Consider the following 20,890-nt stretch of genomic DNA (forward strand, 5'->3'; position numbering starts at 1 on the left):
GAGGTATCAGCATGGAGGTGTGACATGGGGTATCAGCATGGAGGTGTGACATGGAGGCATCAGCATGGAGGTGTGACATGGAGGTATCAGCATGGAGGTGTGACATGGAGGCATCAGCATGGAGGTGTGACATGGAGGTATCAGCATGGAGGTGTGACATGGAGGTATCAGCATGGAGATGTGACATGGAGGCATCAGCATGGAGGTATCAGCATGGAGGTGTGACATGGGGTATCAGCATGGAGGTGTGTCATAAAGGTATCAGCATGGAGGTGTGACATGGAGGTGTGACATGGAGGTATCAGCATGGAGGTGTGACATGGAGGTGTGACATGGAGGTATCAGAATGGAGGTGTGACATGGAGGTATCAGCATGGAGGTGTGACTTGGAGGTATCAGCATGGACGTATCAGCATGGACGTATCAGCATGGAGATGTGACATGGAGGTATCAGCATGGAGGTGTGACATGGAGGTATCACCATGGAGGTGTGACATGGAGGTATCAGCATGGAGGTGTGACATGGAGGTATCAGCATGGAGGTGTCAGCATAGACATATGACATGGAGGTGTGACATGGGGATCTGCTCTTACCAATGGACCAGTCTTTGGTTTTGACCAGTGTAGAACTTACTTATCCAGCCTTCAAGCCCAATGGTTCGTGTCTTCTGCCCCATATCATCAGCACTGACCCCAGTCCTGGCTCCTTGACATTGAGCATAGACACTGCAACCTCCCCAGAAGATCCCGCCATACTTGACCACTCTCCTGGAATGTCTTGGAGGCTCCTGGCCTCCCAGAAGAGTTGTCACTTGTCCTTAGACTCACAAGAACCAACCGGAACGACATGTTCTATGGATATCACATCATGGGGGGGGGGGGAGCGGATAAAGGGAGTGCCGTGTTTATGGAAATAAAGTATGGCGGTCTGCGTGGTGGGCCGTATTCTGTCATCTCACAGGCGCCAATTTCGGCTGAAGTCCTTGCCACATGTGACCACAGCGGCCAATCAGCGGTCTAAGGAATGGAGTGGGAGACATCGGAGAACCGGGATTGAAGTTTTTTCGTTTTTTTTTTTTTACACCTTCCCCGACCTCCTTGTTCAAAACTGCATATGCCGGACAACCCCTTTAAGAAAGAACTTTGAGGCGAAGAGCGGTCACATTCCTGCTAAACCAGATAAAACCCTGCACCTGAGTTTCTGCAGCACATCTGTCAGGTGTGAACATAACCCAAGGCTGTGTTCCCTCATGGACACATCTGCTGCAGATAATTTGCAACTAAATATCATACAATGGAGCCAGATCGTTTCTAGAATCTTCCCTGCACGAACACGGATCTTAATATTAATAAAATACGACTATTCACTTCGGATTTCTGTGATGTGATGCCGCCTCCAAGATGGCCGCCGAGGCAGGACGCTCACGTGACGGCGGCCGTCTTCCTGTTTTCTAAGCGCTGTGACGTCATGTGCAGAGGGGGGGCTGACTCCTCCCACCGGCTGAGCATCATCTGTCTGTGCGTTTGGTTGTGATGGAAACGGCGTTCAAGGCGCTGACCTCTGACCCCTGAGGCTGCCCGGAGGGACGAGGTGAGGAGAGCGGTCATGTGACCGGGCTGTGACGTGATGATGGGGGAGGGGGACGGAGCTGGAGGGGGGGGGGGAAGGGAGAAGAATCTGCCCCAGGGCTCAGTGACCTGGTGTGTGAGGGGAGGTGGGGGGAGGAGGTATGGGACCCTGGAGACAGTCACGTGATGTCTGCAAGATGGAGGCCTCCTCACACCGTGACTACCTGGACCGCCATATGTGGGCAGAGACCTCAGTAATATGGCCGCCCCCGAGCGGCGGAGGAGGCCCCGCCCAATACAAGAGCGTTTACGGTGTATAGTAGCGCCCCTCTAAGGGCCGCAAGCCACGGGTATGGGCTTGTGGGCGTGTCTCAAATTGTATAGATTAACCCTTTAAAGTAGAGCTCCGCCCATTGCGCCCATTGGTATTCCTCCACTGACCCTCTCGGGGGCGCCAAAGTATTAAAATAAATAGAGATCTGCTCATCCTAGTATGGGCGACGTGGTACCTACAGGTGGTACAGTGGCGGGTGTTGCTACACAACTCATGTAGTGACCGCCCATTAATTTAAAGGGGTGCTCCACCTATGGACGATCCTTACTTATTAGTAGGGACCCTTAACGGTACACGGCCCCCTGCGAGGACCCCCATGTTTGGGGGGGATGTACAGATTTTTAGGGTGATTTACCCATATTTGCCAATAGTTACGGAAAGAGGGTGGGCCAGCTATGAAGGGGCGGGGTTTCGGTTTGTGGGCGTGTTCTGGAGGGGCCAGAATTGTGTTGCCAACGATGGCTTTAAGGTAAGGACCACAGTCATGTGACGTAAGGTCCTGCGCGGTCACATGGTGTCGACGCCCACAGTTAACTCCTTCTCTCCCTTCCAATCCCAATCATTAACCATTTAGTGGTCATGATTAATGTCCCCAGCGTCCTTACAGAATCCCCGTAACCTGGGTGGCCCTAACAAACAGCCCCCCATTGTCAGCCCTAAAGCCTCCGAAGAGCACAAGACTTCCCGGCGCGCTCGCCTATATCGCGTGCCGCTCCTGCCGCCGTCTCTTGTAACCTTCTCGCTGACGCCTCAGCCGTACAACGCTCCCGTCTTACCGTGTGATGAAATTCATGGACTTGTTTAATGTCGCCTCCGGGAAATGTCAGGCCGTTCCGTATGAAGCCGTCTATTGCCAGGACTTTAGAAAATTACCTGCTGTATTTTCCCCCGATCGCACGGCTTATTCGTCCGCGTTTTCGGAAAATGTTGTTATTAATTATTCATAGGTCGCTGAGCCGATTAAATTACATCTAGAAGAAGAAGAAGAAGCAGCGATGGCGGGAGCGTGGAGAAGTGACGGCGTAGACATGAGAGGTGTTACTGAGGCTCTTCTGATCTGTCCCTGTGACAACACTTAGGGGTGGTGATTTAACTCCTTAGGAACTGCTGCAATTTGGGTTGTCCGGAAAATCTTCCCGCTCTATTTCTCCATCTCCGTCAGCCTGGACTTGCCCATTCCAGTTCGTTCTTGTTCTTACAACCACCGGAACACACAACATTGACCAGCGCCGGCCTTGGCACGTAGAGTGACGGACCGTGATCGATGAGGACTAAGATTCTGTCCACCTTTGTGGGTGAACAACCTCACAATAGAGGTCTAAGTAGACGGCTAGCGCAAAAAAGAAGCGAGTTGTCCCTTCTTCAGGCGGATTCCGCAGCTGATCGAGCGACAGCACCCTCTGTACTAGGCCCATTCACTTGGACCTACTCCGAAGCGGGAAGCCGCAACAGTCGCGGCAGGCGCATTTGGTCCTATTCTGACGTGGCCAAAATCAGGACCAAAATACGCGGTCACTAGCCCTGTGTGTGAATTTCCCACTTAGCACAGTTTTCTCTGTGTACGAAATTGTCAGTGACGGAACGTCTGATGGCGACGTGAACAGGGCCTTATACCCCTTGTGACTGGATTTATTGTCCTTGCTGCGGTTCTCTGCTCGGACCAGGCTCAGATCGATGGCCGGCGTTCATCACATGACCCGAAATAGAGCGGCACGTCCGTACCCGGCATTGGTATTCACGTCGGGCCTGCTCCATATATTTTGCTGGCGGTAGGAGCCTCGCTGTCTGCGTTGAGATGAGATTATTTCCGGACCTGGACCACACAGACGATACGCTTCTGATTTGCGCACAGAATGTGTCCCACCTGTAGACGGGCCGTAAAACTTGTCCGCCGCGCCTGTCGTCTGCTCCGTATTACAACAGGTGATTTACGCCGCAGCCTCCATGTGGGAATATTCTGTGAAATGAAGACCTGCATTGGGCTGGCGAGACGCCACAAATCTACAAGCGCCGGATCTTCACGTTATGCCAATTGTCGTATTTATCAGGATATTTTACATATAATAAACGTTTGTGCGATGAGATCCTTATGATTCAGCGGTAAAGAGGAGCTGTCGCCATGTTTGGGAACGCTTTTATTTCCTGTATTCCTCCTGTAAGGATCCTATCCTATCCTAGTCCTAGGATATTATAAATGTGAAAGTTTCTGTGTTTGGATCCTCAATCACGCCTAAACGGGCGAACGGATTTGGCTGAAATTTGACACACACATACCTTGGGTCCTGGATTGAAACATAGGCTACATGGTGTCCCCGTACGCCACTGAAATTGACGTTCGCGCCCGGTGATTTACATGTCTGAATTTGCTGAAGGACCTGAGATGACGTCATCCCAGGCCCTTCAGCTGCTCACCCGGTTGGCTGCCACTTCAGTGTGGGCGGAGCTATCGGCCATCCACCCTGAAGAACATCAAGGCGTCTCTGAGAAATCCACAGCGTCCGGCACAAGCGCCCGTACTGTCGGTCAGCGAGCAGTGCATCGGCTGCCCCGCCTGTGTGCGCTCGCTGCAGGACCACACTGATCTGCCACGGCCGGCTAGGGGGTCTGGGGATTGCCAGTCCGGTGGGGGCCATGGGTGGGGGGGGGGCCTTAGAAGGTAGAGCCAGGGGCCCCCCAGGAGGAAGAGGGGGCCAGGGGCAACGCAAAAGGGGCCACCGAGGGGATGGGGGCGCGGGGCCCAGGGCCATAGAAAGCAGAGGGGGTGCCGGAGCACAAAGGAGCAAGAGCGCGAGGGACGAGGCCAGCCAGGGGAAGCAAGGTGCTGACGGTAGGTACAGAGGCCGCGTGGGTGGGCTAGGAACACATCTGGCGGGGCTGCGCAAAGGTAGGCGTGTCGGCGCATGACGGATCAGAACCGGGCACGCATGTGTTAATATCACTGGCTCAGCGCCAACGCTAACCTGCAGACGAAGTCGCGGGAAGATGCTAGTAATAAATAAGTGACACTTGTGTGATACCGTTCTCCCTCGGCAGTGGGGCCTCTCCTTACACACTCCAACACTGTCAGACAGTACATACACAGTCCAGTCATATTAATGTGAGCACCGCCTACTTTTGACGTCGAGGAGCACCAGGATGGGTTTACCGTACTCCCTTGGCCAGCACATTCCCTGGATTGAACCCAAACAAGAATCTGTAAGACCACCTCGATCAGGTTGTTCGTGCCATGGATGCTCAACCGCGTAATCTAGCGCAGCTGGCCACAGCACTGGAGTCGGCAAGGCTCAACATCCCAGTGATCATCATCACAACATCTCTCTTCCTGCACGTCTCGCAGTGGTCCACTCTGCCAAAGGTGGTTATTCTGGATTGTGACAGGTGGTTACATTAATGTGACTGGACTGTGTACATTTCCAAAGCGTTGATCCTCGAAGACAAAAAAATCAAAGTTGATCGAGGTCATTATGGAAGAACAGGTCCCTTCCATTTTGCCTTTCGAGGTAAGTTTTGAGAAGTTTTGGCTACCTTAAAAAAGTTGGTGAGATCTTAATGGAAGTTAAAGAACATAAACCCTGGCCAACATCTCAATGTCCGTCAGCTTTGTTTCCTGTACCGTATCCGTGTGCTTTTTGGAGGAGCTCAAGTGAAAATCTACCAAAGGCTGACTCGATATCATATTTTCTGCTTGTGACTGAACCGTGAAATACAGTCATTACCCTGGCCAGCTAACCTTACCGGAGCCTGCCCTCTTCACTGGCCACAATCTGATTTTTTCCCTTTTTATGTAAAGGCTCATAAATCGCTGGTGGATAAGGCGAAGATTAACATCGTGCCTGGATGTAATAAACGGGACAGGAATTTATGGGAGGGTGAAAGAAGTAATGGTGGCATCACTTGTATAGGACTATGGACGGGGAACATCAAGACACATCCGGGGGCAGTGGGTGCGTTTCCTTATAGTTGTGCCTATAGTGATAGCAAAGAGGTATAAGCAGCATAATCCATGGCATAGTGGATTTCCGACCATTTTCCAGTCGATCGTGATCGTGAAATTTGCTCGATCGGGATCTGATCTTTCCCGATCACTTAACCCTAGTCAATGCTTCTCTATGGGAAAAGTCACTTTTAAGGCTGAGCCGATCTTGAGATTTCAAAATACGATTTCCGATCATTTTCCAGCCGATGGCGATTGTGAAATTTGCTCGATCACCGATCGGGATCTGATTTTTTCCGATCCCCATCGCTCAACCCTAATTGTAGGCCGTGTGCCTTCCATTGGGTCCCTTGTGGCTTAGGCTGGCCCTACGTGTGAGACACCTGTTGACCTAACTCCGTACTCTGTTCCTGATCCTTGCCTTGGTCTTGTTCCTGGTTTACGCTTTAGTCTTACCCTTTGGATTTGCCGCTTGGTATCTGCGGTTCTACTCCTGGTATCAATTCCTGGATCACGGTTCGCATATGATTCTGTCTCATCCCCAGTTGACTGCATCCTTTTCTATTGACAACCCTTGGGGTCATCCCTGACTTCATTAAAGATGTTTACTACCGTGCACCTTATTCTGGGAGAGCTTATGTGGGGGTTCAGCTGGGAGAATGGGGAGATTCCTTAGATTTCACCCCAGTCTACTAGTGCCAGACTTAGAAGATTGCCTTCGTTGGACAACCCTTAGTGTGGCGGCTTTTTGTCATCTCTATGATCTGCAGCGCCCCTACAGGAAAGACAAAGTATTTCAGGTGCCAGTTGGAAACAGCCAGTTCCATTGGACAGCTGAGTTCTTCCAGAGATGGGAAGTGCAAACCTATGGATCCCGATCTCTTAGTCTAACGCAACAACCCCTTTAATACCAGAACCATGGACGTTCCTTTTTTGCTGGAGGGCACAGATGATGATCATAGAGTGTCCTGGTGCTGGGACCTATGCTGGAAACAAAAGTGATTCATTCCCCTTCATCGCCACCCCAGGACATATGAAGTACTACACCTTTTTCATAGAAATCAATGTGTATGTTTAATGCTTAGACATCCAGGTCTATTGCAAGATTCTCACCCTGGTGGACCTGGGATGTCCATGCAAGAATGTCCACTCTTCGTAGCCCCCCTGGCTGATACATGTACTGACCAGGGAATCTACTACTTGGCTGGTTGACTATCTACTAGGATTGAGTGATCGGGATTGGAAAAGATCGGATTCCGATCGGCGATTGAGTAAATTTCACGAACGGAATTCCGATCTCGATCTGTTCCAGCGGGATCGAGGTCGGAGGTTATCTCAAGATCGGCTCAACCCTGAAAGTGACTTTTCCCATAGAGAAGCATTGACTAGGGTTGAGGGATCGGAAAAGATCGGATTCCCATTGGCGAACAAGCAAATTTCACAATCGGGATTGGCTGGAAAATGATCGGAAATTGGATTTTAAAATCGATCCTGAAATTTCCAAATCGGCTCAACCCTCCTCTCTATAGTTTTTCGCAGTCTGATGTCCGCCTGTCTTATCAGTAACCCTATCCCTCCCCCATATTCTACACGACAGCTCAGCTTGTACAAGTCGGCTCCGGTGTAGACGCACAAGCCCTTCGAGAAGTCAATGCAACAGTCACAGAACCTGTTTTCTTTTTGTTTTGTAAATTCTGCCGTCATTTGAATATTAATTTGCATAAAAAAAAGCAAAAGACCCATAAAATGGTGCATTTAACAATCCTGCACCGCCCACCAATACATCCGGCCTGGTACGGTACAATAGCACGCAGGCTGACCCTGTTAGTCGTGGAGCCGGGAGAAGGTAGCAATTATTTTATTTTGATAATTATTTAGTCCTCACTTCCATTTCCCTTTTTAGAAATCATTTGCGCAGGCGGAACGTGTGACGGTAATGAGGCCGCTTCCCATTTAGTAAGATAACATTTGCTTAGTAGCAGCCGCGTGATGGTGTTATTGACAAGCCGGCAGACAACTGCGAAAATTAGCCTGGGAATGTTAATGTTGTAGTGATGTATTTCACACTGTCATCCGAGCGCTCTAATTAGACTCACTCCTAAGACAAGACGTCTCGTGTCGCTTCTTACAAGGACCTGTTTGATGTGAAGACATAAGGAGCACAAGTATCCGTATAAATCTTCTATACTGTGACCGCCGGAGCAGCCTCGCCGTCATTCTTGTGATATTAAAGAGGCAGCTATTAGGGATTGTGTATATCAGAGGTACGCGGTAAACAAAATGACGGCTCTGCGCTATAGTCAAGGCCTTAAAGCGGTATCCATGGGGCGTCTGCTTCCAGACACAAGCTGTGGTGAGATGGGACCCACAGCTATCAGACATTAAAGGGGAACACCCAAGGAGACCGACTTGCTACATGGCACCATAACATATAATATCAAATGGGAGTTAATAAGGGCGTCGTGTGATCAGGAGTAGGGTTGAGCCGATCTTGAGATTTCAGGATCGATTTTAAAATCCGATTTCCGATTGTTTTCCAGCCGATAGCGATCGTGAAATTTGCTTGATCGGGATCTGATCTTTCCCGATCACTTAACCCTAGTCAATACTTCTCTACGGGAAAAGTCACTTTTAGGGTTGAGCCGATCTTGAGATTTCAAAATCCGATTTCCGATCATTTTGCAGCCGATCGGGATCGTGAAATTTGCTCGATCACTGATCGGGATCTGATCTTTTCCGATCCCCATTGCTCAACCCTAATCAGTAGCCAAACCATTGAATCCATCACTTGGCCTTCCAAAGTCCGATTTCAGGATCGATTTTAAAATCTGATTTCCGATCATTTTCCATCTGAAACCAATCAAGAAATTTGCTCGATCGCCGATCAGGATCCAAACTTTCTCGATCTTGATCACTTAAACCTAGTCAATGTTTCTCTACGGGAAAAGTCACTTGTAGGGTTGAACCGTTCTTGAGATTTCAAAATCCAATTTCCAATCATTTGCTAGCCGATCGCAATTGTGAAATTTTCCGATCCCGATTGCTAATCAGGAACTAAACCATTGAATCTACAACATGGCCCTCCAAAGTCTGAGTCAGGCTAGAGACTGGGGTTGAGCCGATCTTGAGATTTCAGGATCGATTTTAAAATTCGATATCTGGTCATTTTCCATCTGATCCCAATCGTGAAATTTGCTCGATCGCCGATCAGGATCCGATCTTTTCCAATCCCGATCACTCAACCTTACTAGAGACTTATATATGCTGATCTCGGCCATTTTTCAGCGATTTACAATTGAGGGCAACTGTTTGTCTGTAGGGTACAGACCAGACGTTAGTTCTGATGTAAGTCTGAGACGTGATGTGAACAGAGTCGAGGAAAGCAGAACAAACACGACTCTACAGTTCCCAGATCCATGTACGACCGTCACGTAGCTGCTGTACAGGCGATGGATGTGATCGCCCCCAGCTTGATCAATCAGTTAGAGAAGTGAGTCAATATCGCTTTGTTTGGATAATTCGCCTTCTTTACACTCTACGCGGGCGAGCGCCATGGTACATGAAAATCACAAAGCAGCGAGTCGCTAGAGATGGGGAGAGGCCATGTTTTGTATGTAAGATTGGATGGATTTGTGGTAAGTTCCTGCCTTGATGCTTTGTTATTGGTTACAGTGTTGGCCAAAAGTATTGGCACCCCTGCAATTCTGTCAGATAATACTCTTGTTCTTCCAGAAAATGATTTCAAGCACAAACTCTTTGGTAATATCTTCATTTATTTTGCTTGCAATGAAAAAACACAAAAGAGAATGAAAAAAAAAAGTCACATCATTGATCATTTTACACAAAACTCCAAAACTGGTGCGGACAGAAGTATTGGCGCCCTCAGCCTAATACTTGGTAGCACAACCTTTAGACACAATAACTGCGCACAACCGCTTCCGCTAACCAGCAATGAGTTTCTTACAAGGCTCTGCTGGAATCTTAGACCCTTCTTCTTTGGCAAACTGCTCGCGGTCCCCCCTGAGATGTGAAGGGGGCCTTCTCCAAACTGCCACCAAGAGATCTCTCCCCCTCCCCCACAGGTGTTCTATGGGATTCAGGGCTGGACTCATTGCTGCCACTTTACAAGTCTCCAGGGCTTTCTCTCACCACCATTTTCTAGTGCTGACCTGAAGTGTGTTTTGGGTCCTTGTCCTGCTGGAAGAGCCCTGACCTCTGAGGGAGACCCCGCTTTCTCACACTGGGCCCTACATGATGCTGCACAATGTGTTGGTCGTCTTCAGACTTCATAATGCCATGTACACGGTCAAGCAGTCCAGTGCCAGAGGCAGCAAAGCCACCCCAAACCATCAGGGACCTCCGCCATGTCTGACTGTAGGGGGCGTCTTCTTCTCTTTGAAGGCCTCTTTTTTCCTGTAAACTCTATGTTGAGGCCTTCTCCTACTTTTGTCTCCTCTGACCAGAGAACATTCTTCCAGAACGGTTTTGGCTTTCTCAGGTAAGTTTTGGCAAACTCCAGCCTGGCTTATGTCTCTGGGTAAGAAGTGGGGTCTTCCTGGGTCTCCTACCATACAGTCCCTTCTCATTCAGACGCTGACACTGGATAGTACGGGGTGACACTGTTGTACCCTCGGACTGCAGGGCAGCTTGGACTTGTTTGGATGTTAGTCGAGGTTCTTTATCCACCATCCGCACAATCTTGCGGTGAAATCTCTGGTCAATGTTTCTTTTGCGTCCACATCTAGGGAGGTTAGCCACAGTGCCATGGGCTTTACACTTCTTGATGACACTGCGCATGGTAGACACAGGAACATTCAGGTCTTTGGAGATGGACTTGTAGCCTTGAGATTGCTCAGGCTTCCTCACAATTTTGCTTCTCAAGTCCTCAGACAGTTCTTTGGTCTTCTTTCTTTTCTCCATGCTCAATGTGGTCACACAAGGACACAGGACAGAGGTGGAGTCAACTTTAATCCATTTCAACTGGCTGCAAGTGTGATTTAGTTATTGACACCACCTGTTAGGTGCCTCAGGTAAGTAACAGGTGCTGTTAATTACACAAATTAGAGAAGCATCACATGATTTTTCCAACAGTGCCAATACTTTTGTCCACCCCCTTTTATGTTTGGTGTGGAATTATATCCAATTTGGCTTTTTGACAATTCTTTTTGTGGTTTTCCATTGAAGACAAATTAAATGAAGAAAATACCAAAGAGTTTGTGCTTGTAATCATTATCTGGAAGAACACGAGTATTATCTGACAGAATTGCAGGGGGGCCAATACTTTTGGCCAACACTGTAGAAGTGATTTTGTTGTCGGTAGGTTCCCTTTAAAGCAGCTCCGTTTTCCATCCCGATCCTCATATATTTTGGGCTTTCACCCCTTCTTGAATGCCTGGAGCTGATGTTCGGTCTCTGACCACTTCCAGCCTCATCTCCCCCTGTAGTAGAGGTCGGCGGCGGCTCCTGCAGGGCAGTGGACATATACAGTGTTGAGTTAATCTGCAGCCATTATTGTGGCACGCCGCTTATCTCTGAGCCTCTCTGTCCTTGATCTGAAGTGTTTTGTTCTTTCTCACGTTGGTTGTCAGGTAACGGATGAAACACTTTCACTTTTTTCTTGAATTTTCTTTTTTTTGTTAATTAATTTTTACTTCTATATAAAGATCGGAGTAATATCTGACCTTATATTGGACCAATAGTCACTGTTATCCCAGTGCTTACAGAGTTGTCACCAAGCTTTCCACAAGTCCTGCATTCTTCTCACTCTGACCAGACTCTCCACCTTCATACAGGAAGGTCTTTTTGCCTCTTACAACCCAGCGATCATATTCCCCACAGCGCCCCTGCAGGTGACTGCAAGCATTGTCTGGTCTTCACCAATGGGTTGGCTGTATAGTGCATAGACGTGCTGGGTCCTTCAAGATGTTCTTAAGGATAATCGATGGAGATCCAGAATGAGACCCCCGACACACTATCGATGGTGCAGAGAACCAAGGCCGACTCCGCTGCTTTATATTAGTATTTACTGGTGATTTCATGGATTTTAGAGGAGATGTTGCCGAATCTCCGGACCCCTCCCCCACCCCCGGTATATTGGCATACGATGTGTGTTGTGTCTGGAGACTCGTCTCTCTCCTTGCGCCTCCAGCCTCCCCGGCCCCTCGCTATGCCCAGACCTTTCCCTATAGACATTGCTCCTCTGTTGGGTATAAATACCCCGGCGGCCGGTGCTGAGCGTGTGACTGTCTGATATTGGCAGTGATTGTGTCCAGGACATGTGCGGAGGGTCTGTATACACCGAGGAGAGTGACCTAGACGAGGAGGCTTCATTTAGTGACAGCGGCCTGCACTCCGCCATGAGCACATCCCTCAGACCAGGGAACCTCAGACATTGCCTTTAACTCCTTTGTTGGCTGCTTCACATTTCTTCCATGGTTATTTAGGAATCTTCCAGATTGATTTGCTCCTTTTTATGTGTCTGTATGAGCAGCTTGGTATGAGCGGGCATCGCCTGAAAGCTGGCGCAGCAGAAAACTGAGGATAGAACCATAGCCTTTAGTTTTTACACCATCACATCCTACTTCTGTCTCACCAGAGTTGTCATCTGCCCATCATATTCTGGTACCACCAATGTTGTCACCTTCTCACCTTACTTCTGTCCCACCAGAGTTGTCACCAGTGATGCTGAGGACTATTGGTACCATCACTTGTGGTTGAGACGGGTGATCTCTGATGACATCCATGACTGTTGTCAGATATACCTGTTGTCAGTGCTCCTCCTCGTCCATCAGTATGGATTTTTCTGGAGACCATGTCCCATCAGGCTTTCCTTCTTTTCTTTCTAGAGTTCCACCCGGCACCATTACCCCATAGACATGTCAGTGTTTGAGAAGGACTCAGGAGAATCCAACTGGGAAGGAAAGTCTGAGGAGCAGCTCGATACGACCCCCGGTAAGTTTGTGCTCCCTGCTTAAGTCATCCTCATATTGCTGAGTTACATCCCTAAGACTGGGCTTAAATTTGTACCAGAGTTATAATATTTGTAGTGCAAGGTCCTCTACCGTGCCCACCAACGTAGGGATCAGCCGTCACCGCCCTTCACATCTGAGAATGGAAAGACCACCAAGCTATAGGTCTACACTAGGTCCGCAACGTATCACAGTCCTAAAACTACAACCTCTAAGACCTTCCAATAGACTTTGTGCTCCAAGTCCTCTCCGATGGTGCCCATCTGAAGACTTCCCCTTTAAGGGTCATATATTTATTTCTCCCTATAGCAATCCTTATACATGGATCCTATAAATATGGCGGCCGGCCCCGTATATGGCAGAGGTCAGACCCCGCATTACGCCGTCTATAGGAGTCTACACTAGTCGCGGGCCCTTCGGATGAGATGCTCAGCACATGACGGGAGCGCCAGCTCTGCAGTCCTGCTGTTTGTTAAGCGATCGGCCATGGTGCAGACAGCAAACATCATATACATTCTCCCTAATTAACATTAATGAGCTCGGATTCTGCTGCCGCCGCACTTTCTGACGACTATAATTGCAATCTGTTCTTATTATCAGCTGCCGAATTCTGCTCGACTGCAGATCTCAGCGGAGAAAACGCGGTAATTCCACAGCGACGTTCAGACAAAGGAGCCCTCGTAAATAATTGATGTCTTTGTTTATGAATTCCATCACAGAAAGTGATGTCACCGGGGACGTGTTGTTTTTCGGAAGGGGCGGGGCGCTATTACTTTCCTCTTACATCAGATGAACACAACGTAGAAATGCGAATCACAGGCAAATTAGAGGAGACTCAGCCCGGATCATCAACGCTCGGAATAGAAATGAGGCGAGAAACGCTGCGCTGGCTGGGCCGAGGTATACTGCACTGCACTGGCTGGGCCGACATATCCTGCGCTGCACTGGCTGGGCTGAGATATGCTGCAATACACTGGCTGGGCCGAGAAACGCTGCGCAGCATGGGCTGGGCAGACATATGCTGCGCTGCACTGGCTGGGGCGACATATGCTGCACTGCACTGGCTGGGCTGAGATATGCTGCAATACACTGGCTGGGCCGAGAAACGCTGCGCAGCACGGGCTGGGCCGGCATATGCTGCGCTGCACTGGTTGGGCCGAGAAAAGCTGCGCTGCACTAGCTGGGCCGAGATATGCTACACTAGCTGGGCTGAGAAATGCTGCTCTGCAAGGGATGGGCCGACATATGCTGCGCTGCACTGGCTGGGCCGAGATATACTGCACTGCACTGGCTGGGCCAAGAAACGCTGCGCTGCACTAGCTGGGCCGAGATGTGCTGCACTGCACTGGCTGGGCCGAGATACGCTGCGCTGCACTAGCTGGGCCGAGATATGCTGCGCTGCACTGGCTGGGCCGAGATATGCTGCGCTGCACTGGCTGGGCCGAGATACGCTACACTGCACTGGCTGGGCCGAGATACGCTGCACTGCACTAGCTGGGCCGAGATGTGCTGCGCTGCACTAGCTGGGCCAAGATATGCTGCGGTGCACGGGCCGGCCCGAGATATGCTGCGCTGCACTAGCTGGGCCGAGATATGCTGCGGTGCACGGGCTGGGCTGAGAAACACTGCGCTACACTTTCTGGGCCAAGATGTTCTGCGCTGCACTGGCTGGACCAAGAAACGCTTCACTGTACTGGCTGGGCCGAGAAACGCTACCGCTCCCTGTTGTCAGCCATTAGTCTATAGGAAATCCCTGCCCGAAAGTCACAACTCTGCCTGCCCCAACTCATGACAAGGAAGGGTCGGGCATGATGAATTTTGGAGAGAGACGTGTTTGGAGGGAATGGATGTCTGGCAGTACGCTGCTCCCTTCTTCCCATTCAGAACACATGCATGCTCGGTCCCTGGGGGAATAGCAGGCGCAGTATATGAGTGCTATTAAAGCAGTATTAACATGACACATTTGTAATAAGACTGTATCCATGTTAACAGACTACAAGTAAATCCGGTGCAGTCTGATAGTGGAGTATAGCACACAGTCGTTACCACCCGATACATTTTTTGGGAACGCTGATTAATTGCATTTCCTTCTCTTCACCATTGTACTGCAGAACCCCTGGAGGACAGTTCCGACACCCACTTGGCGGCCGAGGACTCCCCTCCTCCCCCATGCCCCGACTGCGGACGGACTTTCCAAACTCTTCGAGCGCACAAACTTCACCGACGCAACCATGCCGCCGACCTTTCATACACCTGCAAAGACTGCGACGTGGCCCGGGCTGGGGCCATCGAGGGAAGCGAGAAGCCATATTCTTGCTCCGAATGTGGCCGCCGCTTCTGCTGGCTTCTGGCCTTGCACGGCCATCATGAACAACACACAGGCCAACGTGGCTACCAGTGCTCGCAATGTGGCAAGCAGTTGTCGAGTCAGCCAGCCTTCCGTAGACACCAACAAGCTCATCGCAAGGATCGGGTTTGCGTCTGGTGCGGGAAAGCTTTCAACTGCTCGGCCAAACTGTCCCGTCACCTGCGTATCCACACCGGGGAGAGACCCTACCGATGCCCGGAGTGCCCACAAGCATTCACCCAGCTGGAGACTCTCCGGGTCCACCAGTGGGTGCACGAGGATCCCAAACCCTACCAGTGTCAGGATTGTGGCAGAAGGTTTCGGGCCCAACGCACCTTCGAGAAGCATCGGAGCTTGCATATCTCTCGGAAGCCTCACGCCTGTCCCATCTGCGGCAAGACTTTCTTCTTCTCCTCTCGGTACAAGCGCCATCTGCGAATTCACACCGGAGAGAGACCCTTTCAGTGCCAACAGTGCGGCAAGAGCTTTAACCAGCGCTCCAATTACCAGAGGCATAGGGCGGTCCACGCCGGAAAGAGACCCTTCCCTTGTACCCTCTGCGAGAAGAGTTTCAGCCAAGCGTCCAACTACCGACGGCATCTTCAGACTCACCGGAAGGAACGGGACAGGTGGGAAGAGAAAGGAGAGTATAAGTGTATTGAGTGTGGGGTACGCTTCACACAAGAAGGGGGGCTCCATGAGCACTATATACAGCACGCCAGGGGGGAGCTGTGATACGGATCCAATGAAGAGTCTCCTAAAATTTGCAGGCTCCTGTCCCGGCCCAATCGCCATGTGTATATAATGTAAATCCACACCTGTTCACATTGCAATGAGACTATATCAGGTGCCAGCTGTCTGGTAATTTGTCACGCTGGCCACTAGGGGAGCTATTCCTTCCATGTATTACCCAGCATTTATTCGGAAACCATTGGACATGCATTTCGTTGATGTTTTTTTGGTGCAGCCCTGCCGCCTGTGCCCATATTACCTGTACCCATGTGTCCACTTCTTCCTTTTAAATAGGGTAACATCACTTTTTTGGTGTAGAATATACACTTAATGGTCAGTATTTGTCACTGTAAAAAAATAAATGGTGTGCAACAGCATGTGTGACTATAGGAGGCGCTATACTGGTAAAGGGAGGCCATGACAGTGGTTCTGCAGACTGACCAAGGACATATCTAAACTCTGGTGTTGGTCAGGATCGTCCTTCACAGACATGGTCCGGGTTTCTGAAGATTTTCTTCATGGACTTGCCAGTCAAAGTCGAACGTTGTTCACTAATTTCAAAATTTTACCAAAATTTACATTAAAGGGCACATTTCACCACCCCCATCAACTCTAACTCTTTACATCCTTCTATAGTCGCTGCTCCGCTCATTCCAGTACAGTTGGAATTTTTTCTCTAGCCTCCACCGTTCCCGAGCAATCAGTGCGGTTAGTTGTAGCACAATTAGATTCTCTCTATTCAGGTGGGCGGTCCTGGACTGGAGCAGGTAGTCTGAGACCGCCCACTTGTGCTGAAACTAATATCAGTGATTGCTCAGGAATGGTAGGGGCTAACGAAAAAATTCCAACTGCGCCAGAATCAGTGGAGCAGGACCTAGTGAAGGATGCAAAGGTGGAGACAGTGAAAGGTCCTCTTTAATAACTTCTGTCTTGAGCCCTTTAAAGAGGACCTCTCCACTCTCCTAACACTTCCATTGTAGTTAATACTTGAATTCCACATGCAGTAACAATTGGGGCTTCTTTTACAATTGTTATGCTGTACCTCTGTTGTTCCTCCTGGAATTGTATAAATTAATTGATAAATGTTGCTACCATTCCTTCTTGCCAGACTGGTGTGTCCCTACGTAGTCCCTGATATAGTCAGCAATGATTTGACACCCAGTTGTCAATTTGTTTCATGTGTTTCCAGTAGGAATAACAAAGGAACACTACAATACTGTTACAAAAATAAGATGTTCTGTAATTTAAAGGGGTTTTCCAGTGTTTCCTTAGGATATACCATCAATTTTAGAGAGTGTTGACCAATGGCACGGCCTGGAGCGTGGGGCCATGCCCAGTGCTGCACTAGTGGTGGTTATCAGTACTGCAATGGGGTTCTATTCTAAGTCTATGGGACAACTGTCTACCAATCTGTGCTGATGATAAGAGTACGGCGAGCGAGCAACCCCTGGCATGTAGACAACGCTGGAAACAGCTGATCTGCGGGGGTCCTGCATCTTAAAGTAAGTCACCAGTTGTATCGATAGGTGATCAATATTAGAAGGTTATGTAAATATTTACTAAAACATAAGTTACATGTCCATAAAGAGTTAAATGAGTGGGGGCTCAGAATTCCTAACTTATTATACCGGCCTGGTATCCAGCTGGGAGGAGCTAACAATGCCCCGCCCAGTTATCCTTGACACCAGGCTCTGTATATACTATCACCCCATATACTCGGAGCTCTTATTGCTCATTGGTTTAACCCCTTATAGACAGATGTAGATGTTATTTACACATCACTGTATGTAACCCGAAAAAACAAGAACTGGCCGAGTCGTGCAGAATCGGTGATCGGAAACTTCTGGATCTGCCACATGGGTTTGTGTTCGTCTGTATCACATGAGCAGGAACAGGAAAAGCTCTGCCCGTACCGAACCTCTGCAACGTCATCATCATCCTCGTGTGTATTTATTATCGTAGCCCACGTTGCCCTCCCCTCTTCCGCCGTACACTCACTGTGTATTTATTATCGTATCCCGCGTTGCCCTCCCCTCTTCTGCCGTACACTCACCGTGTATTTATTATCGTATCCCGCGTTGCCCTCCCCTCTTGCGCCGTACACTCACCGTGTATTTATTATCGTAGCCCGCGTTGTCCCCCCCTCTTCCGCCGTACACTCACCGTGTATTTATTATCGTAGCCCGCGTTGCCCTCCCCTCTTCCGCCGTACACTCACCGTGTATTTATTATCGTAGCCCGCGTTGCCCTCCCCTCTTCCGCCGTACACTCACTGTTTATTTATTATCGTAGCCCGCGTTGCCCTCCCCTCTTCCGCCGTACACTCACTGTTTATTTATTATCGTAGCCCGCGTTGCCCTCCCCTCTTCCGCCGCACACTCACCGTGTATTTATTATCGTAGCCCGCGTTGCCCTCCCCTCTTCCGCCGTACACTCACCGTGTATTTATTATCGTAGCCCGCGTTGCCCTCCCCTCTTCCGCCGTATACTCACCGTGTATTTATTATCGTAGCCCGCGTTGCCCTCCCCTTCCGCCGTACACTCACCGTGTATTTATTATCGTAGCCCGCGTTGCCCTCCCCTCTTCCGCCGTACACTCACCGTGTATTTATTATCGTAGCCCGCGTTGCCCTCCCCTCTTCTGCCGTACACTCACCGTGTATTTATTATCGTAGCCCGCGTTGCCCGCCCCTCTTCCGCCGTACACTCACCGTGTATTTATTATCGTAGCCCGCGTTGCCCTCCCCTCTTCCGCCGTACACTCACCGTGTATTTATTATCGTAGCCCGCGTTGCCCTCCCCTCTTCTGCCGTACACTCACCGTGTATTTATTATCGTAGCCCACGTTGCCCTCCCCTCTTCCGCCGTACACTCACCGTGTATTTGTTATCGTAGCCCACGTTGCCCTCCCCTCTTCCGCCGTACACTCACCGTGTATTTATTATCGTATCCCGCGTTGCCCTCCCCTCTTCCGCCGTACACTCACTGTGTATTTGTTATCGTATCCCGCATTGCCCTCCCCTCTTCTGCCGTACACTCACCGTGTATTTATTATCGTATCCCGCGCTGCCCTCCCCTCTTGCGCCGTACACTCACCGTGTATTTATTATCGTAGCCCGCGTTGCCCTCCCCTTCCGCCGTACACTCACCGTGTATTTATTATCGTAGCCCGCGTTGCCCTCCCCTCTTCCGCCGTACACTCACCGTGTATTTATTATCGTAGCCCGCGTTGCCCTCCCCTCTTCTGCCGTACACTCACCGTGTATTTATTATCGTAGCCCACGTTGCCCTCCCCTCTTCCGCCGTACACTCACCGTGTATTTGTTATCGTAGCCCACGTTGCCCTCCCCTCTTCCGCCGTACACTCACCGTGTATTTATTATCGTATCCCGCGTTGCCCTCCCCTCTTCCGCCGTACACTCACTGTGTATTTGTTATCGTATCCCGCGTTGCCCTCCCCTCTTCTGCCGTACACTCACCGTGTATTTATTATCGTATCCCGCGCTGCCCTCCCCTCTTGCGCCGTACACTCACCGTGTATTTATTATCGTAGCCCGCGTTGTCCCCCCCTCTTCCGCCGTACACTCACCGTGTATTTATTATCGTAGCCCGCGTTGCCCTCCCCTCTTCCGCCGTACACTCACCGTGTATTTATTATCGTAGCCCGCGTTGCCCTCCCCTCTTCTGCCGTACACTCACCGTGTATTTATTATCGTAGCCCGCGTTGCCCTCCCCTCTTCCGCCGTACACTCACCGTGTATTTATTATCGTAGCCCGCGTTGCCCTCCCCTCTTCTGCCGTACACTCACCGTGTATTTATTATCGTAGCCCGCATTGCCCTCCCCTTCCGCCGTACACTCACCGTGTATTTATTATCGTAGCCCGCGTTGCCCTCCCCTCTTCCGCCGTACACTCACCGTGTATTTATTATCGTAGCCCGCGTTGCCCTCCCCTCTTCTGCCGTACACTCACCGTGTATTTATTATCGTAGCCCACGTTGCCCTCCCCTCTTCCGCCGTACACTCACCGTGTATTTGTTATCGTAGCCCACGTTGCCCTCCCGTCTTCCGCCGTACACTCACCGTGTATTTATTATCGTATCCCGCGTTGCCCTCCCCTCTTCCGCCGTACACTCACTGTGTATTTGTTATCGTATCCCGCGTTGCCCTCCCCTCTTCTGCCGTACACTCACCGTGTATTTATTATCGTATCCCGCGCTGCCCTCCCCTCTTGCGCCGTACACTCACCGTGTATTTATTATCGTAGCCCGCGTTGTCCCCCCCTCTTCCGCCGTACACTCACCGTGTATTTATTATCGTAGCCCGCGTTGCCCTCCCCTCTTCCGCCGTACACTCACCGTGTATTTATTATCGTAGCCCGCGTTGTCCCCCCCTCTTCCACCGTACACTCACCGTGTATTTATTATCGTATCCCGCGTTGCCCCCCCTTCCGCCGTACACTCACCGTGTATTTATTATCGTATCCCGCGTTGCCCTCCCCTCTTCCGCCGTACACTCACCGTATATTCATTATCGTATCCCGCGTTGCCCTCCCCTCTTCCGCCGTACACTCACTGTTTATTATCGTAGCCCGCGTTGCCCTCCCCTCTTCCGCCGTACACTCACCGTGTATTTATTATCGTAGCCCGCGTTGTCCCCCCCTCTTCCGCCGTACACTCACCGTGTATTTATTATCGTAGCCCGCGTTGCCCTCCCCTCTTCCGCCGTATACTCACCGTGTATTTATTATCGTAGCCCGCGTTGCCCTCCCCTCTTCCGCCGTACACTCACCGTGTATTTGTTATCGTAGCCCGCGTTGCCCTCCCCTCTTCCGCCGTACACTCACCGTGTATTTATTATCGTAGCCCGCGTTGCCCTCCCCTCTTCCGCCGCACACTCACCGTTTATTTATTATCGTAGCCCGCATTGCCCTCCCCTCTTCCGCCGTACACTCACTGTGTATTTATTATTGTAGCCCGCGTTGCCCTCCCCTCTTCCGCCGTATAC

At 50.3% G+C, this 20,890-nt stretch overlaps 1 protein-coding gene across 1 annotated transcript; it reads left to right on the forward strand.

Moving 5' to 3' along the window:
* Positions 1-1,497: 1,497 nt before the first annotated feature.
* Positions 1,498-16,215, forward strand: LOC142209049 (uncharacterized). The gene is made up of 3 exons (XM_075277989.1): positions 1,498-1,591; positions 12,683-12,788; positions 14,917-16,215. The coding sequence occupies exons 2-3, from the start codon at positions 12,713-12,715 to the stop codon at positions 15,885-15,887; spliced, it is 1,047 nt and encodes a 348-aa protein (XP_075134090.1). The 5' UTR covers positions 1,498-1,591; positions 12,683-12,712; the 3' UTR covers positions 15,888-16,215.
* The last annotated feature ends 4,675 nt before the right edge of the window (positions 16,216-20,890 follow it).

This window comes from Leptodactylus fuscus, chromosome 6 (genome assembly GCF_031893055.1).
Source record: "Leptodactylus fuscus isolate aLepFus1 chromosome 6, aLepFus1.hap2, whole genome shotgun sequence".
Lineage (NCBI taxonomy): Eukaryota > Metazoa > Chordata > Amphibia > Anura > Leptodactylidae > Leptodactylus > Leptodactylus fuscus.